General features: G+C 28.0%; 2 protein-coding genes and 1 pseudogene across 5 annotated transcripts; all 3 read left to right on the top strand.

The window, feature by feature from the left end:
• Positions 1 to 1,417: 1,417 nt before the first annotated feature.
• LOC111042599 (facilitated trehalose transporter Tret1-like) lies at positions 1,418 to 6,788 on the top strand. Of its 2 annotated transcripts, XM_022327257.1 has the most exons (8): positions 2,168 to 2,365; positions 3,764 to 3,830; positions 3,971 to 4,121; positions 4,597 to 4,985; positions 5,064 to 5,220; positions 5,287 to 5,465; positions 5,578 to 5,843; positions 6,471 to 6,788. In XM_022327257.1, exons 2-8 carry the CDS (start codon positions 3,780 to 3,782, stop codon positions 6,682 to 6,684), a joined length of 1,407 nt encoding a protein of 468 aa, XP_022182949.1. In that variant the 5' UTR covers positions 2,168 to 2,365; positions 3,764 to 3,779; the 3' UTR covers positions 6,685 to 6,788. The 2 variants fall into 2 exon arrangements, with proteins under 2 accessions (XP_022182948.1, XP_022182949.1); XM_022327256.1 differs by having other exon boundaries at positions 1,418 to 3,830.
• Positions 6,789 to 6,896: 108 nt separating this feature from the next.
• LOC111042597 (facilitated trehalose transporter Tret1-like) lies at positions 6,897 to 12,633 on the top strand. 3 transcript variants are annotated; one of them, XM_022327255.1, is made up of 8 exons: positions 6,897 to 7,018; positions 8,968 to 9,068; positions 9,208 to 9,358; positions 9,999 to 10,387; positions 10,463 to 10,619; positions 10,718 to 10,896; positions 11,188 to 11,453; positions 12,055 to 12,633. In XM_022327255.1, exons 2-8 carry the CDS (start codon positions 9,018 to 9,020, stop codon positions 12,269 to 12,271), a joined length of 1,410 nt encoding a protein of 469 aa, XP_022182947.1. In that variant the 5' UTR covers positions 6,897 to 7,018; positions 8,968 to 9,017; the 3' UTR covers positions 12,272 to 12,633. The 3 variants fall into 3 exon arrangements, with proteins under 3 accessions (XP_022182947.1, XP_022182945.1, XP_022182946.1); XM_022327253.1 differs by lacking the exon at positions 6,897 to 7,018 and adding an exon at positions 7,754 to 8,159; XM_022327254.1 differs by lacking the exon at positions 6,897 to 7,018 and adding an exon at positions 8,359 to 8,398.
• Positions 12,634 to 14,591: 1,958 nt separating this feature from the next.
• LOC111042601 lies at positions 14,592 to 24,521 on the top strand (annotated as a pseudogene).
• Positions 24,522 to 26,130: the final 1,609 nt, after the last annotated feature.

Genomic DNA, 26,130 nt, shown 5'->3' with positions numbered 1-26,130 from the left:
GCCGTATCCCGGTCTAATACACACGCCGCGTATCAACAGTTCCGTCTCCACGTACCCGCATCATTACGACGTCGTAAAATATTGTTGTCACCGTCGAGTGAGATATTATATATACATATACACTTTATATTGTATTTGTAACTAGTACTGTGAGTAATAAAGATATATTAAATACCTATAATATGTTTGTGAATATCCGATTTCATTTTATATAAAACCGCGTGATAACCATTACTTGTAAATATATATATGGAGAGATATTCAGATATACCAATGTATAAAATGTCGTTTATTATCAATAAAAATCTTTTGTTAATGAAAACTGAATTCTCAGTGTTATAAATTCATTACAAGGTTTGACAAAACAGTTTTATATATAGCTATGATTTAACCTTAAAAATTAAAAATGTTTGTACATTTAAATGGATATTAAATTATTTTGAAACAATGTTTAGACAAATCAATAATTTTCTCTTAATCTCTATAAAATTACTCAAAACCTTAAAAAATGTATTTTGCATAATTGCTTACTCTATATGAGTCAAAGAGAGAAAAAAAATAGTGCGCTGACATCCTCTTAACTATGATAAAAGATACATATTTTTTTATACACTACAAATTTGTTATTTGTGTTTTAATGAAACAAGTATGTTTAAAATAGAATTCACTTATTCGCTGAGTAAATTGTCTCTTACGGTATTTTTACTATTTTAACAACATTATTTATGTAATACATAGGTAGTTATTATAGTACTACGTTGTGACATAATCAATATTTCAAGAGTGCTCAATAGTTAAACAAAAAAAGTGAAACACACTCAATCACCCGATAGCTGATAAAAGTTAGTATAAACCATAAAGCACTTGCTAATTGTATATGAACTACGTGCATCAAACTACATAAGGTTACGCATTTTTAAATCAGTGCTAACTGAAATATATTCATATTACTGTTTGAAATAAACAATGTTCATTGAACATGCTTTAATTACAATTTAGTAAGTTTATTTTATAAAATATTATTTTTTATTAGAAAATTTTTTTCAAAGATCAATAATTAATGTTTTTCATATTTTACACGAATACTGGAGTACGTATATTATATTAATTACATTTTATATATTTTATCATAAATGTCATACATAGTGCCTGCAATTTAAAAAATCTATGTTTGTATATTACTTAATTAAAAAACACCTCATGAGTTATGAACTATAAATAAGTATTTTATAAATTACATAAATATACTGAACCTGAGTATTAATGTTCTCAAAATATTTAGAATCAATGATCGGTTTTCACTTTTGACAACCAAAATAAATTTGTAATTTATTCGTTTTGTTGTACGTTTCAATATATTTTTTCTTTCACAGATTTCTATATTCATAATTTATAGAAAACTTATATTCGAAAAATGTATAAAATATAGAATTCTACAGTTTTTAGACAAAAATAATTTCTTCTCAAAAAATCAATTTGGATTTTTAAAAGGTAAATCAACTAATGATGGTTTATTTCTTTTAAATCAATTTATACATGACAAATTAGATACTGACTCTAAGATTCTAGGATTGTTTCTAGATGTTAAAAAAGCTTTTGATAGTGTTAATCATAAGTTACTTTTAAAAAAACTTTATTACTGTGGTTTAAGAGGTAAAATGTATGATTTATTAAAATCCTACCTATCTAAAAGAATTCAAATAGTTAAATTAAAAAATTCAGTAAGTACATCACTTGATGTAACGCATAGTGTTCCTCAAGGCACTGTTCTTGGCCCTCTATTATTTATTATATATATAAATGGTCTTTTAAATATCAATTATATAATTTGGTATGCAGACGGTACAGCGATATTAGTTCATAGTAGTTGTTGCCGCCCTAAAGGCGATAACTATAATATCAATTATAATTAATGCACTGACCGGCTCCACACGCACATACGCACACAACACACCTTATTGTTTATTTTTATATGTAAATTGTGCCATCTGTGAATTATTCATTATTATATAAGAGATAAATGCAGATTGTACAATTATGCGATACGGCCGGCGTGGAAGATAAGCACGGCCGCCGCAGTCATCCCTCACCTGTGTGAACGGCAAGCCGTGCCATAATTGCTCTTATTACCAGGCGCGAATCGCCACTTTTTATTATAGTTGTTTAGGCGTGAATCGCCAGTTTTTTATATATTATTATTGTATCGTGGGCGTGAATCGCCATTTATATTATCGTTCACTATTGCCAGACGTCAATTCCCACTTGTTTTTATATTATTATTATTTGTCAGCGCAAGGTGCGCGTTTTATTATTGTCATTATTATACAGCACAGGTAGTGGCTGGCCAGCAGAGCACCGGCAAATTGTGAGTTTTTTATTATTTATTATTTTTCCCAGTTGAGTGTTGGGCCAAAAGGGCCATATAAAAAAGGTTAGATTGTGAGTTGTTTAACCATTATTATTGAGCATTTATCATATCTTATTTAATTCCTTAAACTCGTGTTGATATTTATTTTAGTTTAAGCACACACATGCATACATACACATATTATACACACCCACCACACACTAGCATTCGATAGTCTTGCTCGGCGAACCCGTCCACTTCTATCGAATTGCATACACAATGTATATCAATGTATACACACATAAACAGGTCGGTCGGTGTGTGAGAGCATACAAAACATTTGGTGACCGGGCATCACGGCCTATTATTGTCCGTTCCCGGCCCTAACAGTAGTAGTACAGAGTCTTTAAATATAAAAGCAAACAATGTTATTAAAGATTGTTTTGATAATAACTTATTAGAATTAAATCTTGATAAATCTAAATGTATTCACTTTAATATTAACTCAGTATAGTTAATAGTCCAGAACTAAATATATGCATACATTCATTTAAATTTCAATCTGGTATTTGTGATAATTGTGTTATTCTAAAGAATTCTAATTATTTTAAGTACTAAGGCCTCACCTTGGATTGTAAATTTAAATGGAATTACCATATTAATATTCTTACAAATACTATTCGAAAAAATATTTATGTATTTCATGATTTGAGACATATATTTAATACTGATATGAAACGTATAATTTATTTAGCTTTAGTGCAATCTATTTTGTGTTATGGTATTGTGTTTTGGGGACAAGCGTATGAGTATATTCATTCTTTAAAGTTTAAATATTACTTTAAATAATGTAATTCAATTTATATTCAATTTACCAAGGCTTACCAATAATGAATTTGTATACAATGTTTTAAATCTACTTAATATTAGATGTTTATATAATAAAAACTTATTACTCACATATCATAATTTTAAAAATAATATTGTTAATATTGATCATATTTATAATACGCGTTATAAAACTAATATTAATCTATATGTTCCTCTATACCATAAACAGTTTGGCATTAAAAGTGCTATTTCAATTGCAATCAGATTATGTAGAATACTTTAAATAAATATATGTAATTTTAAAAATGTAAAAGAATTGAAATTGTACTTAAAAAATGTTGATCTTTCACAAATAGATTTATGATTATCTATAATTAACATATGATGTAATTATGAAAATTTTGTTTTAGAAATATATATGTAAATTATCAATAATTGAACTCAATTAAAACTACCCATCACAAGCTATGCTTATAGGGGAGTTGCAAATCTTTGTAATTTATCTTATATATACCTATACTTTTGTACTGTCCTTTTTGATTTGCGTAATATATACTATTATTATTATTATTATTATTACTTAAGGATAACAGCCTACAATATGGAAGCAAGAAACAATTATAAATATGGAATCAAATCTACTTTAGCTCAAGTAATTTTTTTAAATTAATTCAAATCCTGCTCCTAGGTTCAGTGTTTTAAAAAAAGTTATTAAACAATTATCGTGCAAATAGTAAAGTGAGTATTATGGTTATATTTACAACTGAAAGGACACATAATTTTTAATTGCAGTGTTGGGCGATATCAGGAGTTTGGTTATTGCAAACTGAACTCGGCATACAAGTCATAACATCTACAATAGTCATAGGAGCCTTGGCAAACAATACGTCTATAAACGAAAATGAATTTTCTACTATAACTAGTGAAGAAGCGTCTTGGTTCGGTAAGTATATCAACAGTCGACAATCCGTTGAACTCGAATACTCAAAGTGTGTACTCTATTCACCTTATACCCTATTGACTTAATAATAAGTTAGTGGGATATTACATTGTATAAAATTGTTAATTCAAATACAGAATAAAAAAAGATATATGTATATAAATCGTTATCGTCACGTCGATGATAAATTGAAAGATCATTGAACAATAAATAATTATATGATGCTGGTATTTTAACTTTAAGGGAACACACTTTGATTCGCGTCCGAATAGGTATTATATAAAAAGTCAAATTAATGCATCCGAATAAATTATTGTCACCTATATTTTGTTCTATTTAATACTAAAAAATTAACTAGTTTAAGAAACAAATTCTTTTTTCTTTTTTGAGGAACAATGAAATTAATAAATCCTTGTTTTTATAAGAACGAAAAACAGAACGAATTCCTTTTCATATTAAATATTGCATAACATTTCAGGCAGTCTGGCATATTTATTCACACCTCTGGGAACTGCTTTTTCTTCTCTTTTGCTAGACCGTCTTGGTCACAAGAAGTGTATGATACTGACAAACATACCGTGTCTAGTAGCTCAGATCATATTGTATTTCGCCAAAAATGTAGAAATGCTGTACGCCAGCTCAATCCTAATGGCACTGAGCATAGGGTTTCTAAACTCCCCGAGTCTTGGATACACCAGTGAAGTGAGCGAGCCGAAACTAAGAGGCACCTTGACTTCTTCAATAAACATATTTTACTATATGGGAACTATAATATTGACTACTTTGTACAGTATAACCAAGCAATGGAGATTAACAGTGATAGTGTCCATGGCGTTTCCAATTTTGACCATTATTATATTATTTAGGGTAATTGGGAATCTACTCGATCGGTATGGCCTATGTAGGTACTGAATGATAATCATCCAAAACCATAATATGTTGTAGGTACCAGATTCGCCGATGTGGTTATTGGCCAAGGGAAAACATTCAAAAGCACATCGAAATCTCCGCAGATTGAGAGGAAAAGCATCGAATGAAAAATGTGAAAATGAATTTCAAGAAATGGTTAAATACAATGTGCCCGTTAACAGTGACAAATCGAGTAATACTTATATATTTATAAATAATGTTTCCGTGACATGCATATATTATTTTATTTGTATTTAAGTTCATAAAAAAAATACAAATTCTTGGAAACAACTTTTGGAGCCTGAAGTACGAAAACCATTTTTTTTAATGATGCTGTGTTTTTTCTTTAAAAATTTGATGTCTGGATCACAGTTCTTTCCATATCTAGTATCAATATTCAATAAATTTGGAGCACCTGCTAACGTCGAATGGACAATTGTAAGTTATTTAGCCAAATCGGTTTTGATTTTTGAATTACCTATATTTTTAATCGAAAACGTAAATTAAATGCTTTGTACAGTTTTTCTAATGCATGAAATTGTATTTTCAGTCTTTCATGATGGTTCTTTCTGCAATAGGAAGTTTAATGGCAGTTTTTCTAATACGTATATTAGGCAAACGATTTCTTGCGTTATTTTCAGTATCGGTTTGCTCCATTTGCTATATAGCTATTGGATTAATCGGTGTTTATTGGACGAATGCGAAACCAATAACCTCTTGGATAGTACTTATACTTTTTCTTATTATTATTTTAATATCATCGGCTGGAATAACGCCAATCTCGTGGGCACTTGTCACTGAAATATTTCCTGCAAAGTGAGTTAAAATAAATGTACTTAAAATACAATTTAGGTACTTCACATTAATATAGTTAGGTATGCAAACATTTTTTTTAAGAAACAATTAAGAACTTATTCATATATAACACTGAACTTTTAAACTAACTTTTAGAGGTTATGCATGTTTGAATATTTTTTTATGAAACCATATTTACTTTTCTAATAATATGTAATTAATTATTTTCCACTCCTATATTAAACTAAAGGAAGATTATTAAAATATTTTATAAATAGTTCTTAATTTGAAGCTTTGAGTTGCTTAAAGTTGTGGATTTATTACTTCGTGTATTTATTACTTCGTGTATTTTGTTCTTTACTAATGTAACTATTATATTTCGTGTATAATTTTAACTATACAGAATTATAATTTTATTACAAATGTACGTGTTATAAAATCATACAAAGAATATTACTACATAAAGTCATAATATTTAAGTTCAGGTTAATAGATTTGTTCAAGTGATTAATTGTAACTTCATGAAAATCAAAAATATATTTTTAGTATGTATTCCTACTCTAGTTATGAATTATATTAGATATTTTCAGCTTTTAAATTTATTTTTTATTATAAATCATAACATTTTGTTTTTGATTTTGATTTCAGGAGTAAGAACATTGTATGCAATATTAGTACAGCATATTTCTATGTGATGACCTTCTTCTTGACAAAATATTACCCAGATTATTCAAATTTAGTGGAATTTTATAATGTATTTACTATAAATGGTATAGTTGGTTTATTTAGCTGTATTTATTTCTATTTCTGTTTACCAGAAACTGAAAACAAAACCTTACAAGAAATTTCCGAGTTTTTTTAATAGAATTTTACCCTCAGATATAAGTTTTTTTATTATTAACAATATCGCTGTGAGATTTGGGCTAATAAAGACCACTTCAGTAAAATATTTTTGCACACTTTAAATCTAATTTTTTTTTTTGTGATTGTTAAATTATATTATGGATAGTTCAAATAACTTACGTTTTTGTGAAGTATTTACAGTTATCAGTTATTCTGTATTACGGCAAAATACCAAAACCGTTTGTAATTGGATTTCTTTAATTTACCAATGATCATCAAATATCGTAACATTTTTAAATTCAGACCCTCATAAACCATTAATGTTGTCTTTTAGAAAACTTTTTGTTTTAAAGGTAAGACAATTTTTGACAAATTGTTTAGTATTAAGTATAAAAATTAAAAAATGTATATGATTTTTTAATTGAAAAATACATTTTCAGACTTTCGAGATTTTGATTTTTGATGAACTTTTTCAAAATTTGTAATTTAAATGCATATAATAAATAATACTGCCTATGTATCTTTATTATTATTTTTTAACTGATATTAAAACATTTTATGGGAACCAAAACATTCAATTTTCAAGCTTTTTATACAAAGTGAAAAAGTTTTTAAAAATTTTTTTGTAAAATTCGAATAATTTGTCACGAATATTAAATATTATGGTATAATAATGATTATAATAATAATAATTGCACTCAACGATTTAAAATATTTCAAAAATTGTACATGTGTGGAGGTATTCTAAGCTATTACAATTGAGCACACGTAGTTTTTAAAACTACATGTATGTCTTCAAACTATTAATCCACTTAATCTTTTAAGTGGATACTGCCGAAATGTTTGTTTAATATTTTACTGCAGTCATTAGAAACATAGATGAAACGTATTCACGTAAAATCGTATTTTACGATTTTTGAGTAATCTTAGAGTTGAATAACATAGGTATATAAAAATTATTATAGAAGATAATAATTTTTAATGTTTGACATCGATTTTATATTTTGTTATTATTTGTCTTAAAAAAAAAAATAATAAAAAATGTTGTACATTTAAATGGATATTAAATTCTTTTGAGACAATGTCAATATTTTTTTCTTGTTTTCTATACAATTACTCAAAAACATAAAAAAAAAATTATGCATAATTGCACATTGTACATAAGTCAAAAAGAGACAACAAATAATGCACTGACGTCCTCTTAACTAAAACAATATAAGCTACTAAAATATAATAAAAAAAATTGGCATTAATTTATTCGCATTTGTGTACTAATGGAATAAATAATAAATAATTTGGAAGTATGTTTAAAATAGAATTCACTGAGTGTATTATCTGTAATGATACTTTTATTATTTTAATAACACAATTTATGTGATCCATACTTATGTATTATAGTACAAGTACAACGTTGTGAAATAACACAATTTCAAGTGTGCTCAATCATTAAACAAAAAGAGTAAAACAAACTCAATCATCCGATAGCTGATAAAAGTTAGTATAAACTTTAAAGCACTTCATGTTTGTAGATGAACCTACATGCATCGAACGACATAAGATAACGTATTTTTAAATCAGTGTCAATGGAATTATATTCATATTAACAGTTTCAAATTAACATTCTATAATATATTACAATTTAATAAATTTATTTTAGACACTATTATTTGTTGTTAAAAATGTATTTCAAAGATAAATAATAAATATTTTTCATATTTTACACGAGTACCGTAGTATGTCTATTATATTAACTAACAATACATATTTTTCTCATAAATGTCATACAAAGTGCCAGTTTACAAAATCTACGTATAAATAAAAAAAAATAAATGTTACATTATTTTAAAATACACCTCATGAGTACTATAAATTAGTATTTTATAAATTATATAAATAAATTGAGCCTGAATGTAAATTATATTAAAATATTTAGAAACCATGATCAGTTTTGACTTTTTGCAACAAAAATTAATTTGTAATTTGTACGTTTTGTGGTTTAGTATGAAATGTGTTCCCTATGAAATTTATAGATATATATATATTAATATTAAATTATTTTCTCATAATACTTGTATTGTGTTAAAAATTAAAGTAGGTACCCACCTAACTAAGAAATAATAAAATAGAACACTCTATTCAGTATATAGTTACTAGTATTTTAAAATATTAAAGGGGAGTCTGCCATTAATCAACTTCAAATTTCATCAACACAAAACATATTAACCAATAAAACATATTGGCAATTTTACGTTAGCTAGTAATTGTTCTTAATGTATTCTACAATATATGTTTTCTTTTACAGATTCTTTACGTTCTTAATTTGTAGAAAACTAAAGGATAATTCTATACAATATGGAAGAAAGAAATAATTATAAATATGGAATCAAATCAACTTTAGCTCAAGTAATTTTTTTTAATTAATTCAAATCATGCTTCAAGGTTGAGTGATTTAAAAAAAGTAATAAACACTTAAAGTGCAATAAATTAAGTTGGTATTATAATTTTATATACAACTGAAATGACACATAAGTTTTAATAACAGTGTTGGGCAATATCAGGAGCTTGGTTATTGCAAATTGAACTCGGCATACAAGTCATAACATCTACAATAGTCATAGGAGCCTTAGAAAACAACGCGTCCATAGACAAAAATGAATTTTTGACCATAACTAGTGAAGAAGCGTCTTGGTTTGGTAAGTATATCAACAGTCGACAATCTGTTAAACACGAATGCTCAAAGTGTATAGTGTATTCACCTTACACCTAACTTAATAATAAGTAAGGAGGATATTACATTTTATAAGTAATGAATCAGTGTTTGGGAGCAATGAGTTCCTAAAGGATATCATACAGATATGTAAATAATTGAAATTGAAATTTCTTAATGTGTGAATTGCCAATTGGGTTAGAGCCGTTAATTGCCGTCGAGTTCGACGTTATTCGTTAAAACTTTTAGACACTATATTAATATTTCCTATATTATTAATCTTATCGCCGTGTCAACGGAAAATAGCATAAACATAGAGCAATAAATATATCTGACCTGATTTGGGACCCGTACCATTAATTGTAATGTGTTTAGGTATTTCAGCATTATGGTAACACAGATGATTAGTGATAACGTGTTAAGTTATGAACTCCGAAATTGAATATAAACAGTAAACGCACCTCAAAGAATTCGAATTAATTATTTTTACCTATATTTTGTTCTATTTGAAACTTAAAAAGGAACTCGTTTCAATTAATTTTTTTTTTTAATGATTTAGGAAATACGTAAACTCCTTTTTTTAAAGAATAAGAAACAGAACGAATCAAATATAATTTACATTTCAGGTAGTCTGTCACATTTATTCACACCTCTGGGAACTGTTTTTTCCTCACTTTTGCTAGACCGTCTTGGTCACAAGAAGTGTATGATACTGACAAACATACCATGTCTAGTAGCTCAGATCATATTGTATTTCGCCAAAAATGTAGAAATGCTGTACGCCAGCTCAACCCTGATGGCACTGAGCATAGGGTTTCTGAACGCCCCGAGTCTTGGGTATACCGGTGAAGTGTGCGAGCCGAAACTAAGAGGCACCTTGACTTCGTCAATGAACATATTTTACTATATGGGAACCATAATATTGACTATGATGAACAGTATTACCAAGCAATGGAGATTGACGATGATAGTGTCCACGGTGTTTCCAATTTTCACCATTATTATATTATTTACGGTAATTAGGAACCTACGCAATCGGTATGACCGATGTGCTCAATAAAAATCATCCAAAAATTATAATATGTTGTAGGCACCAGATTCGCCGATGTGGTTATTGGCCAAGGGAAAGCATTCAAAAGCGCATCGAAATCTCCGCAGATTGAGAGGAAAAGCATCGAATGAAAAATGTGAAAATGAATTTCAAGAAATGATTAAATACAATGTGCCTTCTAACAGTGACAAACCTAGTAATATTATTAATTTTCAGCTGTGACATGCGTACCTATATTATTTTGTTGTATATTTTATTAACCAGTTGCTTTAATACTTTCTTACATTTGTATAGATCATAAAAAAAATATAAATGCTTGGAAGCAACTTTTTGCGCCTCAAGTACTAAGACCATTTCGTTTAATGATGCTGTATTTCTTTTTCAAAAATTTATTTTCTGTATTACCAATATTGCCTTATTTAGTTTCAATACTTAAGAAATTTGGCACACCCGTTAACATTGAATGGACAATAGTAAGTTATTTGGCCAAGTAGATTTTGGTTTTTGAGTTGAATACATCACACTTTAAATCGAAAACATTATTCAAATGTGTTGTACTGTTTTTACCGTATTTACTATTTACAGAGGTATTTAATATATTTATCCCCGCTAACGTCAAACTGACAATAGTTAGTTATTTACAAACCAGATTATGGTTTTTGAGTTACATTTTCTGATTTACTAGTAAACGTTATATAAATAATAAATTTCATTATTTTATGGGTTTTTTGAGTTTTTTTTAATTCATTATATTGTATTTTCAGTCATTTTCGATGAGCCTTTGTATAGTGGGAAGTGTCTTGGCAGTTGTTGTAGTACGGACATTAGGCAAACGATTTCTCACGTTATTTTCATTATCGGTTTGCTCCGTTTGCTATATAATTATTGGATTAATCGGTGTTTATTGGACAAATGCGAAACCAATAACCTCTTGGATAGTACTTATACTTTTTCTAACTAATATTTTACTTGGATCGGGTGTATTAACGCCAATCGCATGGACTCTTGTCACCGAAATATTTCCTGCAAAGTGAGTTAAAATGTATATATTTAAAATAAAATGTAGGTATTTCATATTATTAGGTAATACAGTAACGCAAACAATTTTTAAGAAACAACTATTAACAATGTATTTATATACATTATTGAACTTTTAAACTTTTAATATTTTTTTATTTATCTATGAACTTTATTAATTATATGTTGTTAGTTATTTTCCACTCCCATATTAAAGTCGATGAAGATAATTAAATTATTATATTAAAAAGTCTTGACTTGAAAGTGTAAATTGTTTGAAGTTGTAAATTTATTATTTTATGTATTTTGTTCTTTACCAATTTAACTAATACACTTCATGTAATATTTTAATTCATAGAACTATAATTTTAATACAAGTGTTTATGTTTTATAAGAGTATACAAATAATATTACTACTTAAATTCATAATATTTAAATTTAGATAAATAGAATATTTGTCGAAGTAACTTCATGAAAATTTAGAACATGTATTTAGTAGTTATACCTAATTCAAATAATGTTGTTGTCTTAAATTAATTATGTTAGATATTTTCATCTTTAACATTTATTTTTTATTATCAATCATGAAATTGTATTTTTGATTTTGATTTCAGGTGTAAGAATATTGCAAGCAACATTTGTACGGCATTATTTTTTGTGATGACCTTCTTCATGACAAAATATTACCCAGATTATTCAAATTTAGTGGAATTTTATAATGGGTTTACTATAAATGGTATTGTTGGTTTATTTGGCTGTATATATTTCTATTTTTATTTACCAGAAACTGAAAACAAAACCTTACAAGAAATTTCCGAGTTTTTTGAATAGACTTTTACACACAAACATATTTTTTTTCATATGACAATATGTTAATTTTTCAAGACGCAATTCCCATAAAATGTTTGTATTCATCAAAATTGTAAAATTACCTCGTACAATATATTTTATATACCTTTCTTGTTTATTAAGTATAAACTATTATTAAGTAGTTTATAAATAAAAATATATTTTAATGTCAAAGAAATTAAGTAAGTAGCTAGGTGTAAAATGTATTGTGAACCACGGGTATACTAGGACTATAATATAATATTTATATTTTTATTCTATTTATGTAGTTGTGTTGAGCCGGCATTGTCTGTACAAAAATTATTTCTATTAATATTATCTTTAATAAATTTAAAAAAAATTAATTTAAGTGTAAGTTATTATTTAGCTACCTAAAGGGGTTGGTAAAATAAACACACCCAAAGTATCAAGTAATCTGTTTATAATACTTGTATTTAAAAAAGTCAAATTATTTTTAATCTATTATTATATTTATAACAGATAGACAGATATAGTTGGATACATCCATATATATATATATATATTTAAATGTACGTCCAATATTCATCACCTTTCTCAAAAACGTCTTTTTTCAATGCTCACCGTACTCGTGAATACTTTTCGTATTAGCGATTTTGTAAAAGGTGATTACACTCTAAGATAACTCAAAAACATAAAAAAAATGATTCTGTGTAAATGCGTTCCAGAGAGCGTGGGCCAGAGGGAGAAAACTAACAGTGTTCTGACATCCTCTTAACCAAATTATCGATTGTATAGTTTTGTTAATTAATTACTGTGTACTAGAAAATGTACAACCGACTCAATTTATGGAGAACTTAAGGACAAAAAAAAATTTTAAGAATGAGATTAAGAGTAGCCCTGATAATTCACTATAGATTGATATGTACAACAATAGAGACTAAATTTAAAATCTCTATGTTGCATGTTTTAAAATGAGAACCACTGATTTCTTCAATCTACTAGCACCAGAATTTGTAATTTCTGTGACCATCATTTTTAGACTTAAAACTTTTTCAGTGACTATCAACAACAATATATTAATAATTTATTTAACTATTGAATATATTATTGTGCTTATACACATATACTTGAATTCCTAATTAAAAATGTACATAATAGTATATAACTTATTTTATTGTTGGGAGGAGGTTTATTTCACAAGATCATTAAAAAAAAAATTTTAAATCGTATCTATACCTATTTTTGTATATCCTGCAAATAAATATTTTAACGTAGTTTTAAAATTCAATATCAACATTTAATGTTTATTTTAAAGATTTCAATTTAGCTAAAATAAATTAAACGAAGTACCTAATGTAAACGTATCAAATAATTTATTATTTATACCCACTTGAGAAACATTTTATTTATATCATGTTTGCTGTACGTAAACATAATATTTAAGTAAATGTTGAATAAAGGAAAGATAATATCTTAAATATTTGTCTTTACTTTAGAATTTAGATGTATATATTTCATGTATTTTTGTATTTCTAAAACTTTGAACCCGAAAACAACATTTTCTGTTTCAATTAGGTGTGTTTACGTGAGAGGCCGAGTGGGCCTAGCACCCCGGCAGACTGTGCCTCCAACAAAATCACACCAGGATAAATAAAGTCGTAAGGTGTGTACTCTGCACTCTGTAGTACCTATAGATTTTGATTAATTGTAATTGTTTAAGTTACGCATTTATTAATATTAGTGATAATATTATCATATTATAATATTATGTTCATCAATTTTTTCTAACTACTTAACATGGTACTGTTGTGCCCATTTACCTGGTCTTGCGCTGTGATATCACAGATTAAATAATACATTATGTAACCTGTGATAATATGGTTTTATCAGCTGAAAATATCAAATTACTGATTATCATTTCAAAAATGTGTTAAGATATTTTTCACCATTGTGAATTTTGTGACGTAAAAAATGAATGTTTCTTCATGTCTAAAAAAAAATAGATCTCACGATTTAAAAATTTGTTGTGTCCGTTCGGCCACCAAAGTCTGAACACGCCTATGGACTTATTTAGTATTTATTTTGTACAATTTTAAAAGTAAATGAGGCATCAACACTCGAATACCAAAAATATAATTTAAACAATATTAATATGATTTACAAATATAACATTTAAAATATAATAAATATTACGATAAGATTTTACATTCTAAAACACTTAATAATAATTATTGTGAAATAACGTGTACGTGTTATTAAATCAGTGTAAATTGAGTGATTATCACATGCACATAAACTGATGCAATTACACAAAAGAATAAACTCAGTAGGTATACGTTTTTATTTGAAGATAATATTTTCCTATAAATATTCAAAGGACATAAAAATTCCGAAAGCCTTATTATACTATTTATTTAACAGTGTGCATTTTAAACAAATATTATCAATTATTGGTCTATTTATTGTTTTTAGGTGCATACTATTCAAAGAAAAACATCAACTACATTTATGTAAAAGGTAAATATAAATATCATTTCGCCTATGCCATATTTTTTTGGTAATTTATTCTTATTTATTTTAATACCTAACTATTAAACTTCTTTTTTTTAAATGATTAAACAGAAATTTAATTATTATAAGATTTTAACTATCTTTTACTATCTGAATAAATTATTTTGGATTTTACTCAGTAATAACAAACTTAAAAATTTTACCTAGAAAAATGTGTAAGACATATTATTTACCCATAAAAAGTGTTCAAACCATCATTTTACGTATTTATAAATTTAGTTTAGCATAATTATATCGATTTGATTTATTACAGAAATCATTTTAAACATAAAACCAGTGTTTCATATTGTTCTGGAAAAAAATTCTGTATAAAACTATGTTTTGATAATTTTGTTAAAATATATTTTAAGAACTATCTATATTTTTAAAATATAAGGAATAATAGAGAAAATGAAGGGATGTTTCAAATATGTCTATAAACAACGCTTGTTTTACTATACTGCCTTATCACGAAAAAAGAATCTGTTATCAATTATTTAATTTTGATTGGATTATAAGAAAGCCAAAATAGAATTTTTTATATTGATCAACACTTTTTCTGGGTAAAAACATACAAACTTTTGTTTCAAAGATTAAATTGTAAACAATAGATTGAATTTATATGTAGTTAAAAAAGTTAATTGCTTTAAATTTATTTATAATTTTAGTCCATCAGCTATTTTAAATTCTGAATGTACGACGTAAGCATTGATTTAAAAATATGTGTTATTGCCTATTTTTATTTTTATTTGTGACTGTCTACAAGGAAATTAGTAGGAAAAATATTTCAATTTTTGACTTTTTGAAGGTTTTTTTTGGTACCAAAAAGGAGCTATATATAGTTTTGAGAGCTTATAATTGAAGTGTATTGTTTGAAATCATCGAGAAAAACAAAAAACAATTAAAGAAAAAAGACATTATTACACACAACCGGTTTTTGACGAAATCGGTTTTTTTAAGTACTTAAGTTCAAAATGTAGACAAAATTCATCAAAATCAAAATAGTTTAAATATTAATTTGTACAAAATTATAAATTGTTTAATTTTTATAGCTAAGGATTAAAAATGTAAAACAAGTTTTCTCATACGTAGTTCCTGCTGTACCCAAAAACCTTTTTTTTTTCGTTATAACCGACGACGCCGCGGGATCTGCTTTCGCATTGCTTCCGCGGCCCACTGTACCCAAAAACCTAAAAAATATATTAACACAATATTTTTGAAGATATTTTAAGTTCGAATATGGACAAAATTAGATATTTATACGAATACTAAAAATCTTAGTTCTAATGTTAAGATTAAAAAATATTATTCGTGTGTATACTGACATTTTCAAGGTATATTTTTTAATTTTTGTATTTTATACACACAATGACATTTTCAAATACAGTGTTTTCAGTTGATTCAACCTACCATCTTATTTATAGTAAAATAAATTATTTCAATAGCAATAATATTATAAAATATACTAGTTATATAGGCAAACAGACGGTTTCGTCCCAGAATCTCCTTTTTTTTGTACAACGAATTTATATCATTGAATTTAAATAAACAAATTGATTACAGTAATCCACTCGACCACTTCCGTAGTTCCATATATCAGGTGGTACCCACTTTCCCACCTTTTTTATTTAAATTTTGACTTGAATGATTATAGTTTGATTCTTTTTATATACAAATATAAGCATTTCATTAGTTTTTAAATTTTAAATCAATATTAATACAACAATTAATATAAGTTGAATTGAAAAATAATTATTTAGCAAATTAATTCTTAATCCACTTATTTTACTTTACAGGATTTTCTGCAAAATATAACAAGTGAGAAAAGAGATGGAGTCCAATATTAACTATAGATACAGCTTTAAATCCATTTTCGCTCAAGTTAGTTATAACTCAAATATTTGTATAAGATTAGAGAATTAAGTATTAACTACGATGCGAATAATTCATAAATTGAAATTATTATATAATTGTATATTTTTTTCTTATTCATACGGTTATTTATAAGTCTTACAAAAAACTCTTATACTGTTGATGGTGCTTAACGTTCAAATAACTATAATTTATAACTCTTATTTATATCTTACAAAACTTATTTGCTTACAATATCAAATGCATGTCCAATAGGATTATTATACCACTTGTATGACGTTGATCCAACAATATCATACCTATATTCGTATTAAAATTTCAACATTAATCTGTAAGCCTATTTTTTTTTTTTTTTTAATTATGTTGACTATAACCTAACCTATGGGCCATGGTACAAATTTTATTCTGATTTATATTGAAACACTTAATTTGGATTATCGTAACAACTTTCGACTTTGTATCATATGATTTAATGTATTTTCAAGTATCAGAAAAAACAAATTTAAAATTTGGATACATTTGAATAGTGGGTAGCAATAATAATTAAAAAATTATCTGGTCGGTATAAACACTACATGCAAACAGATCAAATTTTTACAAATGACAATATATTTTTTTAAATGTATAGATTGAAAGAAAACTTATGTCATACCCATGGTTATTTCATGTAAGTTACATAATATTAAGATAACACCTTCTAATTAAAAATGTAGAAGATTACATAATATTATTAAGTTTGCTCATATCATGCTGTTTTCCAGGGCGAAACCATGCGGTTCATTGGCCGCAACATAAACTTGCAATAATATCACACAAAATGTAATAATATTTAATTAATCACATAATATAGAGGTCACAGAAATAAATACATACCGCGACTACCGGGTATGCTACACCTAGCACCTACATTGTAGCCGTATTTAAAAAAAAAAAACCATAATAATATTTAAAAACAATGCATTGCTTGTGGACCACAGCAACAATTTACGAGTAAATAACATATTACTTTTTAGTTGACACGGAAAAAAAATCCATCGTGTTATTAATATTAAAATATTATTTTATATTTAACGAATAATAAAACTTATATAATTGCTATACAGATGTAACTCATACAAGTTGTATTCTAACATTTATTGTGGCGTTGTTTTGCATTGCAGAGCTTGGCATTGGCTGGACCGTGTTTCATACAGATCGGGATCGGCATAGAACTCACATGTTCGACGATAATAATTGGAGCGTTAGCGATCGATAATAGCAAAAACGGACTGCCACCCTTGACAAACGAACAAGCGTCTTGGTTCGGTAAGATGACGTATTTTTATACGAAATTGTTTGGACTTGACAACAATGACGCCATTTGGGGGAGAGGGGTGACAAAATTAGGCATTGACCCCTGTCTGATTTTAAAATCAGGCCAATGTCTGGTTGGGTGAAACACGATTTCAGACACCTTAACTTTTTTGCAACACGATTGGGGACGACCACTATATGACTGTATGACAAGAGGTATTATTTTGTACCCAAAAAATTACACGATTGCGGTAGAAATTTGATGAAACGTTGCTAAGTTGTGCGACACAGTGTACCAACAACGATTATTAATTTTTCGATCGGCTTATCGTTCGGATGTCAAGTGAACATAGACTACAGCACGATGTAAGATATATACGTAATGACGAAAAGTAAATATTAAATTATGGACTACACAATATTAATAATAATAATATAAACACAAATTATTATAAGTGATGATAGATTTATAATGACATTGACGTCGTATTATTAATTAATATACCTTATAATTAAATATTATTATTAACATACCTTGGGTTCAACTTTGGTCTAGGTGCCCACAAATTTGGTGGAAATAAAGCATCAGGTTCTATGTAATAGATTTGTGAACTGTTTTGATGATAAAACTACGATTTGAAAGTTTCAAATTTATCTTCTTAAGAAACCTCCACATTACAATATTTGTTTGTTTTGATTTATCTGGCAAAAAAAAACTAAACGAGTGGTACGTAAAATCCATTTTTGTAAGAGAGAATAATGTTTAATTGTAAAAAAAAAAATTAGATGCATAATCAAATGTCCCATCCGAAAAGAACTCAGTTAGTAAGTTAATATTTGATAAAGTTGTTAAGCAAATAATATTTTTGTCGTCATGAACATGGACAAATGTATTGCCTTAAAATTGAAAGAAGTCATCGTCATGCAAATTTTTAAGTTGATCAATTGCTTCATCTAGTGATTTTGGAAACGTCGGATAATGTTTTAGTTTCTTTTCATACATGGTTTTCCAGTTTTTATATCTTCTAAAACTATCTGTTGGTTTATTGTTTAATAGTTCTATTCTTATTAATTATTATTTTTAACTGCTTAGTAGATAAGTTGCCTTCACATATTCTTTTGCAGTTTTCCCTTAATATCTATCGTTCGATTTTCTCTACCTAGTTCTTAGCGCAGAATCGTCACCGGAAAATTCACAGATGGATATTTTATCTGGTGTTGTTAAAATATTTGCACTACAGTCTTTATTCGTATTTTAGGATCCCGTCTTGGGGAAATCTGTATTTATTTGTTTTGTGCTTTTGTGTAGAATTAACTCTTTACCACATTCTGATGGAATATTTTCACAGTTTTCCATAGTTTTCTAAAAACACTGTACAACACACACTATATTACACAATAACAACGGGGGTGCGAATATTACTGCAGTATTTAACAGAAGTTACTTGTAACGAACTACAATTAATACACTCAGGATTTCTGTATTTCCAGATTATTAAAGTATTATTTATAAATTTTGCTAACCTCGAATGGACTGTGATATAAAGTATGTCATCTCGGCCGTGGTATAAATTCGTCGACCGTGGTTCACACAATGGTTATACGGACTTACGCGGCAGAAGGTAAACAGTGATATTTTCCGCCTTCAGTTAGTCAGGCTTTATTCATTAATCATTATTACCCATTTTCCGTGCCGTTCGAATTTCGATTGAATCATTTTCAAATCGTCGTCCACGAGCATATATTATTAAAGAGTGGTCTGCAAATGACAAATACCCGGGGAAGAGTCTTGTAAGAATATTTTTCAGCCACAAAATGTCGTGAAATATGTCATCGGTTTTCCAGATATGCTCGAAAGAAAAGATGTTGCGCATCACGTCACCTATATTATTCACAAGCTCACAAGTTCCTTTGTTGGCGTAGACAGTTATTTATGCGCTTCCACGGTCGTTCTTGATTGTTATTTAAAAAGTATTGTATTAATGAAATAGGCATAAGTTCACAGGATAATATATTATAAATGTGAAGTATTTATTGCTTATTATTGTGGATTATCGCCGCACTTCGGTAATTGTATTTACATATTAAAACATGTTTGTATAATACATTAATATGTTTGTTCAATAAAACTTAAACCTCGGTGAAATAGTCAAGTTATTCTCCGTTTATTAGTAGCGTTTACTATATTAGCAGGCTTATCGTAAAAATGGAATTCAATATAAAGTGTACTGTTTACAACGCGTATGATACATTAATTCTGTTCTATTTTATAATAATATGATAAAACATTATGAAATAAAAAACTACTAGAAAAAAAAAGCCAAACCAAAATCATTATAATTTTGGCCAACCAACCTATACTACCTAGCACCTACACTAGCTAGCCTACAGAACACCTAATAACCAATTACTTTGAAATGTATATTCAGTATATTTGTCACCGTTGCTAATTTTTTCCCCACCCTCTTCCATACATAAATATAAATATACATTTTTGACAGTACAAATTTATTTTATACATGTTCTATAATAACTAGGAAAAATAAATTAAACCAAAACGAATTAACAGTTCTAAACTGCAATCTTAAAGCAATAACAATCACTGCATATAACGTACGAGTAGATGGTGTAGAAATAATTAAATATGAACAAATAAATTCAAAGTTCAATAGCTAATAGCATATTAATTATTAACATCGTGTATTGGTAGATACTTAATGGTAATAGGTATGTTGTAAATATATTTAATTTCTAATGATTAGAAAATAATCTTGGATGATATGATATACAGGGTTAATTATAATGTCTATTAATATTAAAATATGTAGTCAGGGGTGGACTGGGTCAAAAAATTTTACCTGGGAAATAAAAAAAATCGGCCCACTTAGGTATAGATATAAAAAATCCTAAAAAAAACAAATATTTTCATATTAAATGATTGTATATTATTTTGAGAATTTGAACACTTAATATTATTATTAAAAATTAAGAAAATTAAAAATTGGTTTGTACAAAGAAATTTTATAATTTTTATTTAAAATACATATCATGTTTGGACTCCAAAATACACACCCATGTCCGATAGTCACGAGCCACCACTTGACAGTTTTCTAATACAATCGCATTAGAAAATGCGTCTACGTCTGTCGACAGGATGAACCTTAACCAATGAAACCGATAGACCTATAAAAAAAAACGTCCCTGCGAGTACAGTGACCCACTGGGAAACTCCCGGTATTCTGCCTGCCCAGTCCGGCCCTGCATGTGGGTATTTTTTAAAAAGTGCCACCCCAACGCCTAAGCACAATATACCTACATGTCTTTATCCGACACCCGATTCCACATTTTAAAACATGCAGCACCTGCGTCCATTGGTGGGTATAAGGCGTATATACTCACTTCTCTAGTTTTTAACTCTTAAACGACGATAAGTGGATATACCGCTGTATAGCCCCGTATATCTACTATATTTTCGGTGATGAAAACAAAATGTTCTATCATTATTTGTAATTTTCATTTTTCAGATAGAATGTACTATTCATTTAGTATATAATATCATCAAAAAATATTTTGAAAACCAATTACTAGTTTCAGATAGCATAATGCACCAATATAAATATTACGTATATTTTTAACTAGTTATGCTTGTAAATTTATAATGTGTATAAATGTATGATTGTATATAATTATATGAGTGTGTGGCTATGTGGGTATGACATATATGCAGCCATGCAGGTATAATTGTATTAATATAACAACATACGGTTTGTTAATATTTTAATGTATTATAATTGTTGAACAAGATTTATTAATAAAAGCTAATTTAAAAAAAAAATAATATAGATATTAATATATTTATATACTCCGTAGCTCAATTCTGATCGTTTATTTTATATATAACAGTGTTTATAAAAATTAATTTTGTCATATGTGAATGTGAGCAACAAAATACAATTCACAACATTTGAGATCAAATACCTACTCAACATTTTTAGTGTGTCTTTTGACAATTTTAGTCATAATATGAGAGCTAGTATATTTAAAGCAAAAAGTCATTGTGTGGTTTCATTGTTTTTCATTCAGTTAGGTGTTGAAAAATACTTGCACAGTTCTAATCTGGTACTATAAATAAGGAAATTGTTGTGTATTCGAGTGAAGAGAGAAAAAAATTATTTGACTAAATATTAAAATTATATCGTTGACACCTAAGATTTAACGGCTCCAAGAAAGCGTATGCCTACGAATATTTTCAGCAATACACCACTGCCTACGTCTTATGCCTACTTAATAATGACTTTTCAGGTAGTCTTCTGTTCTTGTTCACGCCCCTGGGCAGCGCACTGTCTTCGCTAACACTGGGCCGCTTCGGTCACAAAACGTGCATGATAATAACCAACGTTCCGTTCATAGCGTCGCAGATCATGTTCTTTTACGCCAACAGCGTCGGGACATTGTACGCGTGCTCGATGCTGATGGGGCTTAGCGTCGGATACTCGGGCGGGCCTTCCAACGCCTACATCGGGGAGGTGTGCGAGCCCAAGCTGAGAGGCGCGCTGATGTCGGCGACGAACGTCTTCTACTACGTTGGATCGTTGCTGTTCACGTTGATATACGCAATCACGTTGGAATGGAGGCTGACTGTGCTCATCGGCATGTCGATCCCGGTCGTCACCATCGCTATACTGTTTTTGGTGAGACGAATATATTTTAATACCACTTTGCCTAGCTAATAATATATCATCGTTTTTGATATACTCTACTATATACCTTTCGGTTCCCCCCCAAAAAAAATCGTTTATCTTTCACCGGTTGACGCTAAATTTTTAAAAAAAAAGTTCAAACAATTTGGCTTTTTATAATAGGTACTTATTAATAATTATTCATTATGCGTGTATAATATCAAGTTGATATTGTGCCCTGAGCCGAATAATTATTTTTCACCGAGTAACGATTATAATGTTTAAATTCATATTTTTTAGACACCTCAATCTCCAATGTGGTTGTTGACCAAAGGTGAACCCTTGAAGGCTCAGCGAACACTTGGCAAATTGAGGGGATGGCCGTCGCAAGAAACAGGTTCAAGCAGAGAGTTCAGAGAAATGATAGCTTATACGTCTACTGTAGTACACGACGATGACGACGTCGAGACAGGTAAGTCCCTAACCCAACCTAATTATTATACGTAAAGTGTGAAAATCAGTACGATCAAGTATAATTTATTACTTAAATATTTGGTGAATAACGATAATATTATTTACCTTATATAATTTATAGATATATATAAACATATTTTATGTTTGACGTCATTTACCGTATAAACTATAGGTAACGCATATAATATTATAATATTTAATATTACATTTTTTTTTCTATAGACGACAAAAAAGCAACGAGTTCTTGGGGACAACTCCTTCAGCCTGAAGTGTACAGACCGTTTCGCCTGCTGTTGGTGTACATTTTTTTTGCAAATTTATTGTCTGGTATACAGTACGGACCTTATCTAGTGGCAGTGTTTACTGAATTCGGTGCACCCGTTAACGTCGAGTTTACATTAGTAAGTATAGTGTCTTTGAGCGTGTCGTCTAATATTTAACAACATAATACGACGATTATGTATTATTTTAATGGTATCGAATTTTAATTGTTTACGATATTATAGGCGTTTTCAGTGTTTTTATCAATGGTTGGAGGAATAATGACGATATTTTTGATCAGCAAACTCGGCAAACGGTTCCTTACGTTCTCGACATTATTAATTTGCTCGATTTGTTATGTATTAATCGGATTAATCGGTGTGCATTGGACGAACTCTAAACCTATAACTTCTTGGTTGGTGTTAATACTTTTTCTAACTACTACTTTCATGTCATCATTTGGGATAATGCCTATCTCATGGGTACTTCTTACCGAAATATTTCCAATGAAGTGAGTATAAAAAAAAAATGTGATTTGATTTGATTTTAATTCAAAACCTTGATTTGTTTTTAACCAATTTCAGAAGTAGAAACATTACCTGCAGCGCTGGAGCGGCAATAGGTTACTTAATGTCTTTCTTCATGATCAAGTATTATCTTGAACTGTCCAACTTAGTAAACTTTTACAATACGTTTACTTTATTTGGAATTTCGGGTTTATTTGGTACTGTTTATTTCTATTTTTATCTACCAGAAACTGAAAACAAAACATTACAAGAAATATCTGAGTTTTTCAAATAGAATGTCTGGTATCATTACTTAAATTTAAATAAAAAGGAACTTCAGTCTGCAATTATTAATAAACTCAATAAGGAAAAGTACATTTGAAACGAAGTGAAAGGCACTCAACAACTCTATCCGAACAAACTAAACATTTAAGTTTGTTGTAGGAGATCGTGATCTCTGCGCCGTTTGTGTTTACGCTTGAATGGTCTAGTTTTAAAATTTAAATGAAATTGATATGTTCATAAGCCACCCTAGTCAAGTTTGTATTATTATGTAATTATTATTCATTATATAGTTATTACTTATAAATTATGTGATCATCAGATATTTCGTTAAAACAAATCACGAGAAAAAAAGTATTTAATAAAGTAGAAAATATTTAATTTAAGACATTAATATAATATAATTATCAACATGTTTTTACATAAGTAATGTATATTATTTTGCGTTCAGCGAGTATTTTTTTTAAATACCTAGAATATATTAATATATTTATTATTATGTACTATTCATGTAATTACTGTTTTTAATGCTTTCGTCATACTTTTTTGTATTACCTTTGAAATATTTATTTTTATTTATATATTAATATTTACCTTGGTTTATTTAAGGCATAAGCATAAATGCATAATATAAGGGTTGTTTTGTAAAATTAAATTGTTCTGTGTTTATTATACATACACTAAATTCGATTAGTTGAACTATATTTATTAAATTGAGATCCGCCTGTGGCCAGGAAATTTATTCATATAAATACAAACATTTTGATTATTTTTCTCTTCGTATCCATTACACACCAGACTTAAATGTACTTTTAATATAATTTTAGATGTATATCGAATAAAATTACACATGACAGAGAAGTACTCCGAGAGCACCAATTATTTATGGAGAAACTAAAATGCAATTAAAAACTATCAGCCAGTTGATCATATATATAATATTATACATACATCAGAAGCCATACCTAAATTAAAATCAGTAGAACACTCAATTTTCAATAATAAAGTTTGAGACGACATGTTTCATATATTCAGTGAATCAGTTAGAGCAAGTCATACAAATTTAAAGTCCAACGGATATTTTTCAGAAACGCCACGACTATACAAATGACCAATAATTTTTATTTCTATTTCGTAACTTACAAGTGGATTGACGGTCGTTTTCGTACTGTTGGAGGTAACCAAAAAATAGACAAAGTCTTTCGTCATACTTTACTTAATGTCTTAACATCATGTGTTCACTCTTATCAAGTCATCGGGATATAACGACAAAAAAGTTACAAATAATGTTTTATTGCTTTTAAACTCGTAACAAAAAGATAAACATTTTAAATACACATTAAAAAAACCCGAAATCGATATTATTTTAATGTTTTATGAAATTAATGGGTGGGTCAATAGTGTGTGTAATGAAAGAATTAACTATGGGTGTTTTATTATATTCGATACGTTAGCTTAGCCGTTCGCGTACTCATAATAATTGACATGGAACTGATCTAGAACATTCAGGAAACAAACCACTGATCAATGAACTCTCAACTTGGACATCACAATTTGTTAGACAAGGTAAGAACGCGTTATTTTTTTTATACGAAACGAATATTAGGAATAATGGAATTATAATAATAATAAGTATTAATTATTGTATACTGATTTTTTTCTGTGCCGAAATCCCATCTATACATAGATTGAGATGTAATTGTGTGATGAAAGAATAAAATAGTTAGATTTATTTATTTGATTGTGCTATTGTATTCTTAAAAATAAAACTGTTAGTATATCGAAATTTTAGGTTTTAAAAATTAAAAATTAAGTATTATTAACTTTATACAGTAGATCAAAATACATCAACCAGCTATACAAAAATAAATTTTTTACCGATATATCTTACGTAATATAATATTAGTATGTTGTTGTACCAAAGTAGATATTCAATAATAATTGAAACTAATTAAACTAATAA

The sequence above is a fragment of the Myzus persicae genome, unplaced genomic scaffold (genome assembly GCF_001856785.1).
Source record: "Myzus persicae strain clone G006 unplaced genomic scaffold, MPER_G0061.0, whole genome shotgun sequence".
In the NCBI taxonomy this organism is placed as follows: domain Eukaryota; kingdom Metazoa; phylum Arthropoda; class Insecta; order Hemiptera; family Aphididae; genus Myzus; species Myzus persicae.
The sequence above is the reverse complement of the archived record's forward strand: the minus strand, read 5'-3'. Positions and strand labels throughout refer to the sequence as shown.

What these genes read in the sequence shown, in the direction of transcription:
- LOC111042599 (XM_022327256.1), top strand. Translation starts at nt 3,780, where the DNA reads ATGGAAGCAAGAAACAATTATAAATATGGAATCAAATCTACTTTAGCT. An exon ending in CCATTATTATATTATTTAGG is followed by an intron (nt 4,986 to 5,063) that starts GTAATTGGGAAT and finishes AATATGTTGTAG; the next exon opens with GTACCAGATTCGCCGATGTG. An exon ending in CTAACGTCGAATGGACAATT is followed by an intron (nt 5,466 to 5,577) that starts GTAAGTTATTTA and finishes TTGTATTTTCAG; the next exon opens with TCTTTCATGATGGTTCTTTC.
- LOC111042597 (XM_022327255.1), top strand. Translation starts at nt 9,018, where the DNA reads ATGGAAGAAAGAAATAATTATAAATATGGAATCAAATCAACTTTAGCT. An exon ending in CCATTATTATATTATTTACG is followed by an intron (nt 10,388 to 10,462) that starts GTAATTAGGAAC and finishes AATATGTTGTAG; the next exon opens with GCACCAGATTCGCCGATGTG. An exon ending in TTCTAACAGTGACAAACCTA is followed by an intron (nt 10,620 to 10,717) that starts GTAATATTATTA and finishes ACATTTGTATAG; the next exon opens with ATCATAAAAAAAATATAAAT.